This window comes from Gymnoscopelus microlampas (genome assembly GCF_963454915.1).
Source record: "Gymnoscopelus microlampas genome assembly, chromosome: 7".
Classification (NCBI taxonomy): Eukaryota; Metazoa; Chordata; class Actinopteri; order Myctophiformes; family Myctophidae; genus Gymnoscopelus; species Gymnoscopelus microlampas.
The window spans coordinates 23966004-23984584 of record NC_139944.1 but is presented as its reverse complement, the minus strand read 5'-3'; the positions used below and the strand labels follow the sequence as shown (position 1 = coordinate 23984584).

General features: G+C 42.7%; 1 protein-coding gene across 2 annotated transcripts in view; it reads right to left on the bottom strand.

Annotated features, from left to right (window-relative positions):
* megf6b (multiple EGF-like-domains 6b) overlaps window positions 1-18581 on the bottom strand; it is an 83223-nt gene that overhangs the window by 49436 nt on the left and 15206 nt on the right. For both annotated transcript variants that reach the window (XM_084063601.1, XM_084063602.1), the window contains exon 4: window positions 15950-16054. In XM_084063601.1, the coding sequence (XP_083919727.1) occupies window positions 15950-16054 (105 nt within the window). The remainder of the gene's footprint in view (window positions 1-15949; window positions 16055-18581) is intronic.

The following is an 18581-nucleotide window of genomic DNA, read 5'->3' as shown; positions in this document are numbered from 1 at the left end:
GATTCATCCTGATTTATACTTAGTTGTGCCCCGGCGTTTCGCAACAAGAACAGCAGATCTACAAGCTCACATCCTGCTCACATAATGTTTAGAGCTTGTAGATCTTCTCTTTTCCGTTTGTGACACTATGCGCAGCCAATCAGGTGCTGAGCAGGATGCAATGGCAGCCAGACGGGCAAACCTGTAGTAACCCCCCCCACCCTTTACCGCAACAGGCTCTCTCTCTCTCATTTCAAATGCCTTTCCTGCACTTCACAGACCTCTGTTTGCTAGGAGGCTATGCCTAAATACCTCACACTCTTTCAGGATGAAAGAAAGAGCCTGCACAAAGGAAGAGGAAGTCACTAGAAAGCGAAATAGGGATTCCCAGCTTAGTTTCTGACAGTACAAAAGAAGAAGAGATGTTTCCTCCTGCACTCCTGCCTCATTTCTTCATCATTAGAATTCTTTACTTTTGAGCTCTTAAAGGGCCATAGCAGTGTCCAATATGAGTCTTCGTCGATTCATAGTTTTGGCCATGTATCTTAAATAAACATAGAGCATTTTCCCAGTGGCTACATACACCTTAATTATTTTAGTATTTCTTTATAGCGTAACTGATATTTGATGATGTAGTATTGTGTTGATTACCTGCCTCAAGCAAGTTTCACGTCTCTGCAAGTTGATAGGGAAGGTAGACATGAAATGCATAAAATGCAACGAAAGTCACAAGTAAGACTCAAACCCGGGACATTGTGATAACAGTACACTGGTATATACCTCAACAAAGTGAAACACCACATATCAGACAGATCAGAGGTCTTATATCCCAATGAGGCAGATCCAACTGCTGGGTACTGCTTAATTTATAAGCATTAATACCAAAAATGGCCAATCTACAAGCTTGCGATGTGACCCGCTGTCAGCTCATAAATCGGCAATTTTCAGCACACGACACTGGCGTACGACAAAGTATAAATCAGGCACAGCAGTGGGAAGAAAGGCAGGGAGAGAACGGGGGAATGAGTCAGATAGAGAGAGCGAGGGAATGACAAGCCGTCTGCTAAACACAGCGATGGAGGGAGACAAAGAGGCGAAGAATGTGTGAGAACGCTCTGCTACAGGAACGCCTGGGACCGTTCCTCCTCTGGGCAGTGCCTATCTCGCCGCTCTCCTTGGTTTTCAGCTGCCACGCAGGTCACGCTATGCTGGCTGCTAACAATGCTTTAAGTATGGGATTAAATCTTCAAATGGCATATGGAGGAACATGGGAATGGCTAGTAAAAGGTCAATTTACATTCCAGTTTATAGCTCATAAACTGCTACAAAAGTGTGAATACATTTCCAATTATGAATAGCATTTGAATAACATCTCTCCACCTGTTCCTGTTCGTTTTTAGCTATTTGTTTTGGCCTTTCCTCTGTTATATTCATTCACTCAGATTTCTTTGGTGGTTTCAGCAGTAGAGCCTCGGGCGCTCGGGTGACGCAGGGTTAAAGTTCCTATACCCACCACCGCGGAGACGAGGGGTTTGGATCCTCTGCAGTGCATCCGGCTTGGCCGGGCACTACAACAGACACAATTGGTCAATTTTGTGGGAGGGAAGATGGGAAGGGACTGGGAGGGTGATTCCTGTCGCTGCATTAACACCTCAAGGCTGGTCAGGGTGCATGTTCAGTGGGGTGTGGAACTAGAAAGAACAGCGTGCACCTCTGCATGCATTGCGTCCTCCCGGCGAAAGTCCTCACTATGAAGTGACAAGTTATGCCTATCGGAATAGACACGTCAGGTGTTAACAGTGACAAGGGAACTAGAATACACGGGGAATCAGGAAATCGGCATAATGACTAAATAAGGAGAAAAAGGGGGGTGAAAAGAATTATCAACAGTATACCTCACCTGCAGCAACTGTCACTGCGGTTTGAGAAAATAAGCTGATTTCAACCTGTTCACAAGCACTTGAGCCATGGCCTGGAAAAGCCATCGGGGTAAGGTAAAGGACACCCTGAGAACGATCTGGACTCCCTGTGATCTAGACATTTATTATCTCATTTGCCACCCATTTAACTTTTACAACTCTCTATCTCACTCTAAAGAAATTCTAAAAGCCACAAGGCCAGATTTTGAGGAGGTACAGCATGTGTGGAAAACATTCTGTATGGGTTATATAATCTCCCCTAATGCCCCACCACCTTTAACCTCTCGCTGGTGGAAGGACATGCCAGTTAAGAGTAAAATGCTGCAGCTGGGTAGCTCAGGGCTTTAGAGGGTTACATCCTTACAACTAGCTCTGGGTGGTGGGCTAATAAAAAAACATAATCATGTGAATTATGTGCCAACAATCTGTCCAGTTTGTATTGCTTTTCTCACAGACCAACTTCATTTACAGTAAAGGAGGATCAAATTAATACAGTGTAACCAAAGGTAATCCAGTCTATAGACGGATTTCCGCGCGACGTCATCACAGAGCAGAATGCGCAATCTGCGCATGCCCGGGTGAAGGCGCGTTCGAAAATACAGCCCTGAGCGGCAGTGAGCGCACTGGCCAATACAAACTAATAGGCGAGTGTGCTCCGGTGCGTAATTTCCAAACGCACCCATAGGCTTCCCCCCGCAGCTGCGCGGTCATATTCCTCTCATGTTTACTAACAGGAAACCTCTCTATTAGCTAACGGTGTAAGAGGATTAGTAGTTGTCACAACTCATCTGTAATCAAATGATCCTATCACAGCATGTCAAATAGTTGAAGGTGTCAGTTTGGGGCAATCCCATAGCCAAATGGTTAGGGCGCCAAATACATGACAGCGAGCCACCGGTTCAATTCCTTACTGCTGGCCGGACCATTTGCTACATGTCGCTACCCCCACTCTCTCTTTCCGTGTTTCCTGTCTCTCTACACTGCATTCTGTCAAATAAAGCCTCAAATAATAACTTGTGTCAGTTTGTGTGATGTTAAAGCTTCAATCTATAAGTTTACCTTTCCCAATGAAGAGAGGTAATTGCAGCGATGTTCGAACTACAATGTCGCCACATCTATGGTCCAATGCAACGTCAATAAATAACTTTATTGCCATTGTCAAACAGTATAGTGGCATACCCGACACCAGGGTCAAACATAGTAGTAGGAAGACCATCTCCAACCACTGCAAATGTAGCCTTCTAGTTATATTGGATTACAGATTGTTAAAACAATCTTTTAATCTTGGATAATAGCTTTAAGATTCATATGTTCACGACACTCTCATGAGTTATTATTATTATTAACTTCCTGAATGGATTTGCCCCAGTGAAGGAACAACATACTAAATCAATCCTGAAGCAATCAAGCAATCAACAAACTCATAATGTACTGCGTCTTCAGCCATGAGCAGTGAGACTCACATTTGTCTTTCATTTAGGGTGGTTAAGAACTCTAAAGAGGTACATTCTCGCCCATTAGTGGTTTCACAAATGTTTGTCTTAATCCCAAGTTAAAGCTCTTCAGTGGGACAGAATTTAGGGATTTATTTTTACAGTGGGAAAGGTCCCAAGGCCACAGAGACCTCACCTCTCTCCTTGTTTTACATTCCTCAGCACTCCCAAACATGAAGGGGGCAGATATATTTAGCATATATATAACCCATTAACTGGCAGTTGTGTACTTGCCAGAGCTGGCAGCATGAAATGGTGTGGTGTGATGCGATTGAAATGGTTTCTCCATACGGCATGGGGGTGATGTTCTTTCTTTTAGGCAGCCTACGAGGGCCAGCCTAGTAACATCTGTGTCACTGCTGCTCTCTCCCATCACTGTCAGTCTGTAAATGGCCCGATGAATAAAAGAGTGACGGTAAAGAGTCAGCCCGCATCCTCAAACAGGGTGAAAGGCCACATTACATTCCTGGCTTTATTACCAGTACGGCCAGCCATGATGAGACGCAGCGGTCCTCTCTCAGAGAGACACACTGCGTCCACATGCTGGCTTCACCTCTGACCTCTCTGCTCCGCTGTCATCCCCTGAACAGTGCACAGAGAACACAAGTCACCCACGGCACGTAAATCAGAGTGCGTTTAACACGCGCTTGAACAAACAAATGAACAATACAGCTGAAATGAAACGACCAGCGCGCTATTGTCTCATCTCCTCCCCTTATGTTAACACGCTTGTAAACAGATAAATGCCATGTGACAACTTTAGGTTTCTTATATCGGCCATTACTTGACTTCAGTAGGCTATTTGCAATTATGCCGCCGATGTGTCCTGATTTTTAACCACTTTTCAACCTGGTGTCTCTATTTTGGGCATGTCATTATAAGTCAACAAGTTAAAAAAGTTTAAAAAAAGGCAGATCTACAAGCTCACAGCAAGTTACGTTGTGATGCGTTGTGAGCTTGTGTCTAGACGGGCGACTTCAAAATCTCCGGAGAAAAATTCCGCCTGATCCTATTGGTTCACCGATCTGTCCATCAGCCCCCACCCCGCCCCGCGCCCCTCCTCCTCCCCAATGTGTAGCATTGAGAGCCCTGACGTCACATTTGGAGCGACGCCCACTGCACTCTGGTTGGTTGGGGAAATGAAACACTTCCTATGCCCGGAATATCAACTGGTTGGTCCAGGCTTTTATTTTTTAGCAAAACTAAAAAATAACAGCCTGGAGATCGAGGCTACCGATTAGGTGGTCTAGGGTGCAGCAGTAGTGGCTCAGAGCCTTTGCCTGATGACGAAAAGTTTAATATCTCTCCCGGCCAAGGGGGAATTCCCCTTTAGGCTAGTGGATAGATGTCGGCTTTCCACACGGGTTTGATTCCCGGGCGTTACACTAGGACTCTCCAAAATCGGGATCGGACCCAAAAATCTGGCATCGGCCGGGCTCTAGTACAATATGAAGTGCAGTCCACAGGTGTGTGAGGTGGGAGGCCCATTCTAGGAAGCATTAAACAAAAACAAATGCAATTATGGTGCAATTGGTATGAAATGTGTGTGTAGAATCCATAACTTAGGAAGATTAGATTGCACATCTGGACATTTTTATATGCTTGCTGACATTGTGGTTAAACGCTATGCAGAAGATTGATTAGCCAACCGTAACGAGAACCTGATTAAGTAATCTTCTCCCATTGTTAGCCTGACAAGCTGTGTTGACTATACAGTCAAATCTGATTCAGAGTTGAATTAATTGTTGTGGTATATTGCCACAGTACATTTGCACATATGAATGTGTCCTCTAACATCCTAACTAATAGGAGCAGTGGATGCCATTTATTATTTATTTTAAGATAAATGTTTTGGGCTTTTTATGCCTTTATTGATAGAGAAGTGAACTTCGACAGGAAACGGGGAGAGAGAGATGGGGAGTGACACGCGGCAAAGGCCGTCGGGACTCGAACCTGCGACGCGCTGTCAGGCTACATTGGAGCCTAGGCCATTTATTTTTAAAATCTTTTTAAGTTAGTTTCTGTGGTATTTTTAAGCCTTGATTTGATTTCCGTCTGGCTGGGAATCAAACTGGGCACTCACTGTCAGGCATTTGAGCTCATGTGGTATATACCCTTACCACTCTGCTGCCGGTTCACCCGTGGATGGCATTTATTAACACTTCAGATTCTACTCTATTTAGAGTCTATTTAGACAAAGGGAACTGACTGTGAAGAAGACTGTATGAAATTAAAATAATATTATCGAGTTAAAAAACTAAACAAACAAAAGAAACATGCAAAGCGGTGGAATTTACTGAAGCCACATGTCTAAGAGAATGTCTAAATATGAGCACGAATTTAAAATGAAAACTTCCTGAAAAAAAGGAAGGCAGCCGCATCCATTGAATTTGTATGAAAATGAATCAGCTGGAGAAATAACCTGCAAACCATTTTACAGAAGTTTCTTGTAAATACACAGTAAAAAGTCCATATGTGTACCTCCCAGAGTGTACTAATGGAACCAAATGCACCCTTATGGGTCCATTTGGTTCCATTTGTACACTCTCTGTGTTAAATTAACACTGATTCTTTTACTGTACATATGTTCAAAGGAGCCCTGTCAGCAGAAGAGACAACGTGGGCCGTTAAAGACACGCTACAACAGGCTGCGGGACACTTACCGAAGAGGTGAGACCTCTATTCAGCTGCAAGTAATTGTAGAGTAGCCCAGCTAATAGGGCTTGAACAGAGGTACTCTAAAAGAGGAACATCTGAACGGACCCTCCCCCTGACACCCAAACACTGCTGTACAGGAACCAACAAACACCAGGTCCAACACCTACTTTCTATATACACGTATATATACGTATATATGAATCTGCTTCTCTCTTGACACAGCTGTTCCACAATGAACAAGGTCTAAGGTCACTGTGAACTTGGTGCATATGACACAGTTTTGTGTGCATGCAGCGTGCGCACGCCTGTGTGCTTGTTCATGTGTGTGTTAAACGCAAGTGTGTCATCAAACGTGTTAACGTCTACAGCCAGCAAAATTCTGAGGGAAGGAAGGTAAAAGAGAGAGAGAGACAGAGAGAGCAGGGGAATGAGAGTCAAAGGGAGATTTGTGACAGACTGTAACACAGTCAGAGGGGTTCAATTTGATGACCTGATAACCTGTCGTAAAAATGATCTACAGTACTTAGTGGTTGGATCTGTCTACAGCTAAACTGTTGTTCCCATCACTGCCCCCTTCTACAGCCCACCGCTGTGTGACTGCTTAAAGGAATACCTTCACAACAGAGCACACACTGTCTTTATTTTCTTTCTTTTTGGCACAAAACCCCCTCCACATATTGCACCAGCATTATATACTTAGTATTTACTGTATATTCTGTATATCCCAGTTGCTAAATTATTCTCCCTTCATTTCTCTATACACTCTACATTGCTGTCAACGGTTTTACCTTTACTTGTCTTTACTTAACCACAAAAACCAGCACAAGTGTTCCTTCCCACAGTGTTTAGTGCCAGTGGGCACATTCTCACACCTCTATGAGGACAACTAAAGTCAGAAAAAATGCTGACATTTTTTGCACTGTGCATCTACCTTGAAAAGGATCAAGGCTTGGCACATCTCACTCTCTAGGCCATGAGGCCATGTAGTACTGTTTGATGACAAAAATGTGCCTTTTTTCCTTCGTTTTTTTATATAACGTGGGTTCAAAGTAGAACAGTATGTCTCTATGCCACAATACCAGTTGGACTATATTTAATTACCTACTTATACTATATCTCTGCTGTCGGGCAGAACCAGCTATGTCCAAAATATTATATAATCATTCTAAAATAACATGTTTTTAAAATGTTTGATGTCTTGTTGTTCTATATTGTTATTGTTAGCACTGTTTGCAGAGCATGTTACAACATTTCGCTGCTTGTACTTGTAAGAGTGAGTGACAAATAAACCCCTTTGATTCTTGAATCTTTGAATACCTTTAAGACATTTTGAAGTCACTATTTATTTGGTTGTTTTTCTTTGCCATGCATTTGTCAAGTTCTGGGAAACTGTCTGCATGTTCCAGAAGCTTTTGGCTAGCAATGTCCCTTGGTTTCAATGACAGCTGGTAACAATGCTCAGGAAAACAGGAGGGGAAACATTTTCTGTAGAAAAAACAAACAACCAGCTAGAAATCTAAATGTCATGGTATTTCAAAAGGTCAAGGATTTAAGAGAGACCCGTGGCTTTTCACGCCGAATTCTTGACCAGTGATCTGCCCTTGTGCTGCATTGTTCACGTACAACCCCACAGTGCAGTTTCACCTATTATAGTTGAAAGATAATGAGCTAGGTGGGGACATCCAGGGGTTCTTAAGGGATCCAGCTAAATGATTGATAGTTAGGGACCAAATGGACCCTCACAAGTTTGTAACTCTGAGAGTTGACAAATGGAGCCAAATGGACTCCATTTGTACTCAAAGTTGAAGAGTTTGAGTTGAAGCGGGAGAGAGGGGGTGGATGGTGGTGAAACCCGCTCTATGACATGTCCAACACCCCATCAATCCCAGCCGTCTCTGTGGCTACACAAGTCGCTGTCAGTGAGCCAGCGTCCTGGCAATAAGTTAAATTAACACTTTACAGTGTGGAATGGGGTCCCAGAGATAAAAAATGGTATCAAATGGGGCTCCGTGGCGGCATGGCCTAAACATTTTAATTTCTTTGAAATTAAAAAGTTTGAGAATCACTGCTTTAAGAAACCATTCGGATGCAGTGATTTTAACTTAGAAACACAAGTCAATATAAAATGTTTTGGTACAACGTGCTGAAAACACCCTCCGATGTGCTGCACAAACATGATCAAATGTGGATGTCAAAGCATTCCTACTGTTGTGAGAGTTTTGCTGATAGAGCACGATATATCCTTCTGGTATCTCGTTCGTTCTCTGTGGCACATCTCAGTGAACATTCCACAGGAACCCGGCCAGCTGAACTGTGGAGGGTTCACATTTTGTGCAATCATGCTCCTGAGCATTAATTGACCCTGCTATTCAGAGCGATCTGTCAACTAACCTAAACTTTGAATACAGTAGGTCCTATTCAATACCCAAGTGTTAAAACTTTGTTCAGTAATTGGAACTCTATTGTGAGTTTTCTGTGCTCCACAGACATTGTGTGCTGTTGCGTGACGGAGAACATTGTGACCTTTTTTTTTCCTGTATTCTGTCCACTTTGGTGGTCAGGAGTGGAAGAATGCCCTCATACTGTCCAGCTGGGCAGACTAGTCTGGACCACTATCCCAGTCGACATCCCCATTCTAATATGAATGGGGATGTCTAATATAAATGGGGATATGGTACACTAGATGTTAGAATACGTTTAGGATGCTAATGGGCTTTCAGGCAGAGGTAGCCTATATTTTTGCATAATGCAGTAGTAATAAAGCTGAGATTTAAAAAAAAAGTTATCTATTAATAACTTAACTAGTTAACTATTGAACTGCTTAATCATTGCTATGGCAAACAGTATGCACTAAATTGTTATACATCTCTTTCTTACAATAACAACAAAAAAGAGAAGAAAGTGCACATATCTCAAATTAATTAATACTTTTCACTCTGACATCAGCTATAAATGTTTTTTTTCTTGACTGGCAACATTAAGCAGATAACCCTCTCTTATTCTAATCAAACTGGGGTCATGAATCCAAGTGACTTTTCAGCTGTGAAGATAATGACGCTAACATGCTCCTGAAAGGTTCAAAGACAGTGTGTCCACTGCTGAGAAAGCATGCCTGGGATGCTTTGAAGCGTACATTACAGAATTATGATAATGATGATAGGCATCAGCTGGGGGCCCGTCATGAGTGATGCGTCGGGCCGGCTGGCCCTGCTGGCATCACCGTGACCCCAAACCAAGCCAAGACATGACATGAGCTTATGATCCAGAAACCGTTTGCACAAAGTAAAAACCACAATTAGAGAAAAGGGCTGAAAGGGCTCTTTGACTGATTTCTTTTTCCCCCCTTTTTTTCCTTTTCTTTTTTTTTTTTTTACAGCTTTGGGTTCATGAAATTATATACAAGCATCTAACCAGGGTCAATTCATGGACTTACAATGTAGAACTGGGCCAAAGCAATACGTACTGCCAAGCAAGTATCCTGGTTAACAACTTTCAGCCTGGCGTCCCTATTTTGTGCATGTAAATGTCAAAAATGTAAAGAAATACTAAAATAGGAAAGAAATGCCAATCTACAAGTTAACAATGTGTCGCATGGCAACACGTTGTGAGCTTGTACAATGTATTGGCTATTTTCACTATCGTCATTATGATGAAGTATAAAGGGCTTAAAGGGCTAGACCACTTTGGTAGAGGTTTGGGTTGTGTAGTTACCTTGCCATGATGTAACTCCAAAGGTGGGCAAGAAATCAAAAATAATTGCTTCATTGATTAGAAATTGATCATTCAAATCAAACCATATGCTCAAGCTCGTTTAGCCCATAAACAAAGGCAAACAAAGTTGATTCTGACAATATAGAACAGGGTTCCCCAATTACTTTTCCCCAAGGGCCAAATTATTTCTCGGGTACCAAGCTGAGGGCCAGAGGCATTGCGCCGAAATCGCGCAAAACTTTTAGTTTTTTATTATTATTTTTTCTCTAATCGAGCTACTTTGACACTGTGTTATTTTAGGCCTGGGATTCTTAAATCCTGTGTTGAGGGTCACACAAGGAAAAAATGCACTCTGGAAACAAAGTAAGTCTGCTTGAAAAGTAATACAGATTAACAGCAGCCAGTTCTACATACTGAAAATCAAAATAAGTACAGAACCAACAATTGACTTACAGATGTGTTTGTTAGCCTGCTTGAACAGTAATACAGATTTTTTTTTTTTTTTTAATGACAGGAGTCATCGCGGGCCGCAAATGGCCCGCGGGCCGCCTATTGGGGAACCCTGATATAGAACGTCATCAAACTCGGTGCTATTTTTTTATATAAAAATGGACGTTGACATTTTTATATAAAGAAATAACACCAGGTTTGGTTGATTTTGCTATTTTTACTAGCAATAGTAACGGGTTTGGTGATGTTCTATATTGTCAGAATCGACTTTGTTTGCTTTTGTTTACAGGCTAAAAGAGCTCCTCCTGAGCCTCTTCACTGTACAATGTAAGTCAATGAGGAGCCTGTATTGGATTATCAATTTCTAATCAATGGAGCAATTATTTTGGATTCCTTGGCCACCTTTAGAGTTACGGCAAGGTATCATGGCAAGGTAACTACACAACCCTATTACAGAATCAATACGTTTTATTGTGTCACTTTTTTTGCTTTTTAGATTACTTCCATTGTACTGTTTGCGTCAGTGCATGTCACATTAAGTGGTTGTAAAGAAAAGACAGTTACAATAAGATCGGTTTTCATAGGACACAGACTACAACTGTGTGCATCTGAGGCTGAGCCCAGATGTTGACTGGTATGAAGACATCTGCCCTGCCAGAAGTCTGAAAAGATTGGAAGCTCTTGATCCCAGAGGACACCACTTGTCTGCTGATGACAGGCTGGATATTCTCTGCAGTGCCTGAATCCCATAAGGACCCAGGGCAAAGAGGTTGGAACCATTTTAAATGGTGAAAGGTTTAAAGAAGCACCAAGACTCACCTAGAGCTGTGATAAATTGGTTCCAGTGCATTACGAAACAATGTGCTCCCTAACAACTTCAATGTGCAAGAATTTTAAGAGAATTTTTGCTTCCTACGCTTATGACTAAATGGTACCTTTGGAATTTGTATATGAAAGCATATCATTCTTATTTGTCCATAATCCGCATGTCACGCACCACCCATTACCACATGGGGTATGTGCATTGGTGTTTGCATGTGTGTGGCAACAAGTGACGCTTATCTTAATTAAAACAGCAAACAGCTAATTAAAACATGATCAGTGATCGTGATAGCGGTTTAACATGAAGCAACATAAAAAGATGTCCCCATCAATCAGATGTAATTGTTTAATCTTGTAATGAACTAATTAATCCCAGCGTTTGCGGGTGAACGAAGATGAGACAAGTGCCCGTTCAAAATAAATGTGAATTATAAGACAGACTCCCCCTGGGCTCCATACTTCTACTTACCACAGAGCTAGGAGACTTACCAAAATGAAAAATAAAAAATGATTACGTTTTACGAGATGATGTAACTGAAAAACAGATGACACTCCACCACCCCCAGACAACTATTGGGAGCAGGAGACTAATCAGGTCCTTGAATGGCATAAACACAGACCAATTTCTATACACAAACACGGGCAAACCACATGAAAGCATCCTGAGAGGATATCGCCACATGCAATTGCATAGGAATGTTCAGACAACTGACAACATGCAAAAGGCATTAAACGATGAGTGAATCTGTGTGATGTGTGGCTCGGTGCGTTAGCCTGTAACTGCTGCCGCCGCCACGGCATTAGCTTATATGTAAACATGTGACAACATGACAAGAGTGAGGCGAATATCGACTGACAGTTCCGAGAACGCACGAAAGACCACAACAGTAAGCAGAACTGTAATAATAGCCTGTGTGCATGCGCTGGGAGCTGTCCGGTACGCAGTCGACCACTGCGGTTATCCTGTGGTAGCTCAAGAATGTGACAAAGTTACAAAGAGAGGCATAGTAGCTGGACCACCAGAGAGTACTTTTTGTGGCGGTTAAACCACATATCAGAGCCATTTCCAAAACAAGAGTCATTCATTATTAGAGGTTGATGTTATTGCTCTATCTAGAATGAAACACTTTGTACTCAGCCTATACATCTAGTCCTTTTACCCTCGGGCCTCTATTGGGCACGGTGCTGGACCACAGAAGTCCAGCTCTGAGGTTATCAGTGCTCTGATCCAGTGGTGTAAAAAGTACTCAGATATTTTACTTAAGTAAAAGTATCAATACTGCAATATAGAAATACTCTGTTACAAGTAAAAGTTCGGAATTAAAAATTTACTTGAGTAAAAGTACAAAAGTATTGGCATCAAAATGTACTTAAAGTACCAAAAGTAAAAGTACTAAAATGTTTGAAAATAGCAGATCTACAGCTTGTAGATCGGCTATTTTCAAATAGCCTAGGTATAAAATAGGGCTAAAGTGGTTAATGTATGTTTCATAATATCATAATTTATATATGAAAAGTAACTAGTAACTAAAGCTTTCAAATAATTGTAGTGGAGTAAAAGTACAATATTTTCCTCTGAGATGTAGTGGAGTAGAAGTAAAAGTATTGGAAATTGGAAAAACTAATTGAGGTACAAATACCTCAAAACTGCACTTAAGTACAGTACTTAAGTAAATGTAATAATTACTTTCCACCACTGCTCTGGTCAAACACAAAGGTTCCCTGTGGTCAGGCAGAACCAATCCAAGTCTCCACACCCATGCATCCAGAAGCACTTTCACTGCTCAATCACAGAGTAATATAACTGCCATGGCACTGAAAGTATATTAGCCTCCAATAGAGGGGAGAGCTGCAGTCTAAGGGTCTTCTGCATAGCTGTCTACAAACCAGTCCCCAGCTGTGACAACGATCATTCCCCATTTTGAGCAACGCTGGTAGGTCTTGACGCATAGAAAGGGAAAAGCGAAGCATTTAAGATGACACCCACCCACTGTAAATGCAAAGGGGTTTTAGCATTTCCTAATGTAACTCCACTCCCTCCAGCTAAATATGTCCTCAGGGACAAATATGAGAGAAAATACATTCTAAGCGGCCATAACACCTGTGAAATAAATTCGCGGAAAATATACGTCAGAGTAAGAGACTTTGAAGAACATCATCGTCGCAAAGATTTACATCTTCTCTGGCCCGTGACAATATGTAGAGCCGGAGTTGAGGGATGGGTCATAAAATGCCTCGGGGTGCCCTGCCCCTTGCATCCTCTCTCTCCCGTTATGCATCATCATGTGTCAGGGAACTATGGCACAATGGAAACAAGTCCCCAGGACGTTTTTGTGTTATCATTTTTCAGTGGTGGAAAGTAACTAAGTACATGTACTCAAGTACTGTACTTACTTTTTACTTTAATGGATTATTTTAAATTTTCAGTACTTTTACTTCCACTCCAATTATTTGAAAACTAGTATTCCGGACTATTACTTGTAACAGAGTATTTCTACATTGCAGTATTGATACTTTTACTGAAGTAAGAAATGAGAGTACTTTTTCCAGGTTACATGGCGGCTTTCCGACATGTCGCCTTTCCGACGTTAACGAACCCTATACCTAACCCTCACCCTAACCCTAACCGCACGCGGAAGCCACTAGTCGGAGTGGCGAGATGTCGGCGTGGAAGACTGTTACCCTTTTTCCACCACTGATCCTTTTAGCCTTGACAGTACCACGTCTGACTAATAAAGTGTTCAATCAATCAATCAATCAATCAATCAATCAAAAAGCCATACCGCAGGGCTAGTCTGCGTGGTCACAGACCTGCTCAAAGTGACTGATGGTCTCTGGTAGTGAGGGTCACAGGGGGCATTATTTGGTGCCTAGAATCCATTTTGTACAATTAAGAGACATTTATTTTTAAAAGTTTTTTATATTGTGCTTTTGAAAGACTGCAACTTTTATATGGCAGTCAACAACAGCAAAAGCAATATTGAGGTGAATCACAGAAACGTAACATAGAATCTTGATCTTTTCGAGTGGCCCAAGAATTGTGATTAAAATCAAAAAGGTGAGGTCCCTGGTGTTTCCCACCCCTACCATGCATTATCATCACACAGAACACATAATACATTAAGACCGGGAAAGCATCTGCGTCATTTTAAGATTTATTTTCTTGCAAATATTTGGATATATATTTTTAAAGGGAACATTTGTAACTCAAATCTTTGCTTCTGTGGGGGGGGGGGGTCCCTGGAACAAAATATTTTGAGATGGGGGTCGGCTGCCAAATACAGTACCATTTTGGGTGGTCCTTGACATGAAAAAGTTTGAGCACCACTGATATTATAGCAAAATACGTTTTTCAGAAAACTGTTAGGATTTAGAAGACATTTTTGTAGAATCCCCAGAAGCAAAGATTTGAGTTACAAATGTTTGCTTTAAAAATATATATATATTCAAATATTTGCAAACATTTTCACAATTTAAAAATAATAGCGGATCTGCAAGCTTGTGGCGAGGCACCCAGTTCCGCGCTACGAGCTTGCAGATCTGCTATTTTTGAATAGCCAAAGAAATCTAAAAATGGCACAGATTCTTTCAGTCTAAATGGGTTAAAACCCTCACATCCACTCAGGGTTTCACTGTACTCACAGTACAGATCCGTCATTTGTACCGTCAGTAGTACAGAGCCTACTGCACAACTCATAGATGTTGACGCCGACTTGATGTAATTGTGTTTACCGCAAATGAACGGGGGGAGGGGGGGGTTATGTGTGCAATTTTATGTAATGCTATGCAGCCTTCTTTTTTGGGGGTATGTGGACACAGTCAGCACAGTTGATGCTAAACAGATGTCTTCCATCATCACTGGATTGAACCCACAAGGAAGAGCCTGGAGAAGACACCCAAGTGGCCTCCAGCTGTGCTAAGCGGCACCTCAATGAGCATGTGTGCTCATCATGGAGCCTCTGTCCTAATGATTAAGCATTAAATAACCTGCTAAGAAGCTAGGTCAGCTCGGGCCGCCACAGAGAGCTGTGATCCCTTGCAAGGACCTGTCACTCTCGGGCCTGTCCAAGCTTGATGACGGTTGCTGTAATAACCAGGCAAGAGATAAGTGGCTGTACGGTGCTGGGGTTATCACATGGCTACCTCCGACCCCGCAGAGACCTGAAAGATAACCATCTGCTGATGTTGGAGTTGGCATTCTGGAAGAGAGCTAGACGGTCCTGGTTCCTGGCCAGATTGGGCTAAACCAGGTCAGGCTGCTGTACACTGTAAAGGGACTCCCATTGTTCAGCGGTTCCTGTGGCTTTGAACTTGGATGAGCGCTGATGGCCCATCGTTTTATGGTGTCTGCACGGAGCCCAAAACTAAAGGAGGGACAGTGGAAAGCAAGCACAAGGAGGAATTTCCTGTCGTGTGGCGTTATCAGAAAAACAACAACATCCTCCGCTGTTTTGTTTCAACAGCTCAACTTCCACAATAGGTTGCTGATAAAATTCTTGGACTGGTGGCGAAGAAGCCAACTTTTGAGATGTGAAGCGATTCCCGTTCATTAGCGGGGAAATGTGATCACTGAGGGGGAGTCGATTGAGGCTTGGGGATTTGGAAGAAATGCATCAAAGCATTGGCTCACAGTAAATAGCCCAAAATGTGTTTTTAATGAAATGGCAACCTGTTATCAGTTCCAATTCCAATTCATCAAGTGTCAAGAGAGCTTTCACGTTACATACATTTATTTATCTATCCTCTAAACTACCTGCTAAGTGCTTTTACTGGCTGAAAATGAAACTCAATTAAATTGGATAATACAGATAAGCTGTCGGGAGAAGTCAGGAAAAAGACAGACCACCAGGGAATAACATGAGGTGGATGGAAAAGAGAGAGAAATGATTGGACCACTATAAAACCACCTGTACTCACCATACTGGCAGCTGGGCCCATTGAATCCAGCAGGACAGTCACAAAGCTGGGTGGATCCCGCGCGACACTGGCCCCCATTGAAGCACACACCATAGCTGCACAGCGCTGCACACGGCCACGGTGATGGAAAGAGACAGAGAGAGAGAGAAAAAAATGTGTGAGTGAAAGAGACACCTGGCCGTTGTCACGAAACATCAACATCTGCGTTGTGAGACACTCTGACCACCTTTTATCACACACTCACAGTACTGTATCATCGGCCTGTTAACACCTAGCTGATGCTCTTTAGGTCACACAAACCCAGCTAAGAGGGCTCCCCACCAGTTGGCTCATTTTAAGCAGTGGAAAGTAGGTGTCAGGCATTCGGCCAAGTGAACTAATTCCCCAGCCTTAATGTTTATGGGAAAACTAATGTTATGGTTTAACCTGAGCGGTGGGAAGAGGACGTACTTCCACTGAAGACCGACCACCAAAGTGATCCACATCCCCCGCGAGTCTGTACGCGTGTTCAATTTATTAATTGCGCTAGTTAATTGTTGACAGAAATAGTGGTCTTAATGATGTGTTTGTGTGAGTTGTGGGGTTGCTAGGTCAGAGAGCCACAGGGCGAGTGTGCTCATCCATCTCTGAGAGCCCAATGGCCATATCTGCTTGAATCCCCTAGGTCAACCTGCAATCTCTCGTTAAGACATGTGAAATTCAAGGAATCCAGGATTCCATGAATTTCACAATAAACAAGCTGTGAGATCCACAACGAAGCTCACACGTGAATCTGCCTCCGTGGTGCAGCATCACATTCCATACACTCACAAACGGTGCATAAATCACTTCTTCACCTTTAAGTGTGTGTGTGTGTGTGTGTGTGTGTGTGTGTGTGTGTGTGTGTGTGTGTGTGTGTGTGTGTGTGTGTGTGTGTGTGTGTGTGTGTGTGTGTGTGTGTGTGTGTGTGTGTGTGTGTGCACATGCACGCTAAAGTCCATCTTTATGCATGCTTGTGTGACGTGTGTGATTCTAATAACTCTGCAGAGTAACATACAGCCATGTAATCCAGGCCTGTCGTTTGGGCTCTGTTGAGCAGAGTACGGTGTTTAGCGTTGATGGCAGAGGATTGATGTCTGTGATTGCTCTTCCCTACTGGCAACATGTACACACTGGCTGGCAGAGGAGCCGCAAGGGCCCATCTAATCACAAGAGGAATGTAAGCATCCATCCCTGTCCAGGTGATTACATACCCTGCCGTCCAAAGCCAGTTTAATGGAGGAACCTTTGCCAGATTAGCAGCTGCTCATCTAATCCCATAGTCTTTCTGATCATCATTCCATTCCCAGGTGGTTCTGGTGCCATTCTTATACCATATAAAGACTATCCTGATATATCACACTGTTGATATCAACATGTCCAGAAATGATCAGAAAGCATGAGCTGTCAGTTTAGCTTACCTTCATCTACAGAATAAGGCAACAGAAAATGAAGGCGTTCTTTTCCCATGTCTCTTTTTTATAATTTTTTTACATGACTTCATGTTATTTCTGTTTGGAAAAAATATATTTTATACAATACTGCTCTTAACTACTCTAAAAGACATGCCTCAGATCTGTCTCTGGTTTGGACCTTGTCATCGATGACTGGGAATAACGTGACATTTTCCAGACAGAGGAGATGGACATGAAAAAGTGGCCTCTCTAATCAGCAGTGACATGCCAGGGTCATTTCATCCACGTCTGTCAGCAGAGAGAGAAGCACAGCCTAAACATCCGCCTGTCAACCCTTAGTGTTGGGCCCCATCCTCCTCACACACCTGCTCCGCAGTTCCACCACACACACGCACACACGCGCGCACACACACACACACACGCACGCACACACACGCACGCACACGCACACACACACACACACACACACACACACACACACACACACACACACACACACGGATGAGCATAAACAAAATACACGCACGCGCACATGCACACGCACACGCACACAAATAAACCACCATAGAAGCAGCCAAATCAAACTAACACACATCAAACACTGTCAAAACCAGTTCTCTCTATGCAGCATATTCAGCATTTCTCTCGTCTGGTCTCTGTGACGCCGGTGAAATGGCACTGCAGCAGGAAGGACAGATCATGACTGCTGTAATCTCTCCCATGATGACTTCCAGTTCCTCCGATTCTGTGGCGACAGTAGCTCCAAATGCACCATAGTAGTACAACATAACATAACTATCCCTACTCCTGCCATTAGCTCTGGTGATGAAATGTTAATGTGCTGAGAGCAAATATATGGCTTCACAGATGATGGATGTGCAAGAACACATTACTCAGATGTCAGATTTAATTGCTTGATTTAATCTCTCTCTGAAATCATCAAGACAATGATATGATTTCTTTGTCAGCTGTGAAAGAGCAACACAGAGATGCTTCTTCAGTGGAATAAAATAACGTTTTTGTTAAATCACCCACAACGAAAAAAAACACTGGGGCACAACGTGGGGACCACCAATGGTGTTTGAAGGGATTCCCAGCTAAATGATTGATAGTTAGGAACCAAAGCAGACCTCATGGATCTGTAACTTCAACTGTACAGTACAAATGGAACCAAATGGACCCTTGTGGGTCCATTTGGT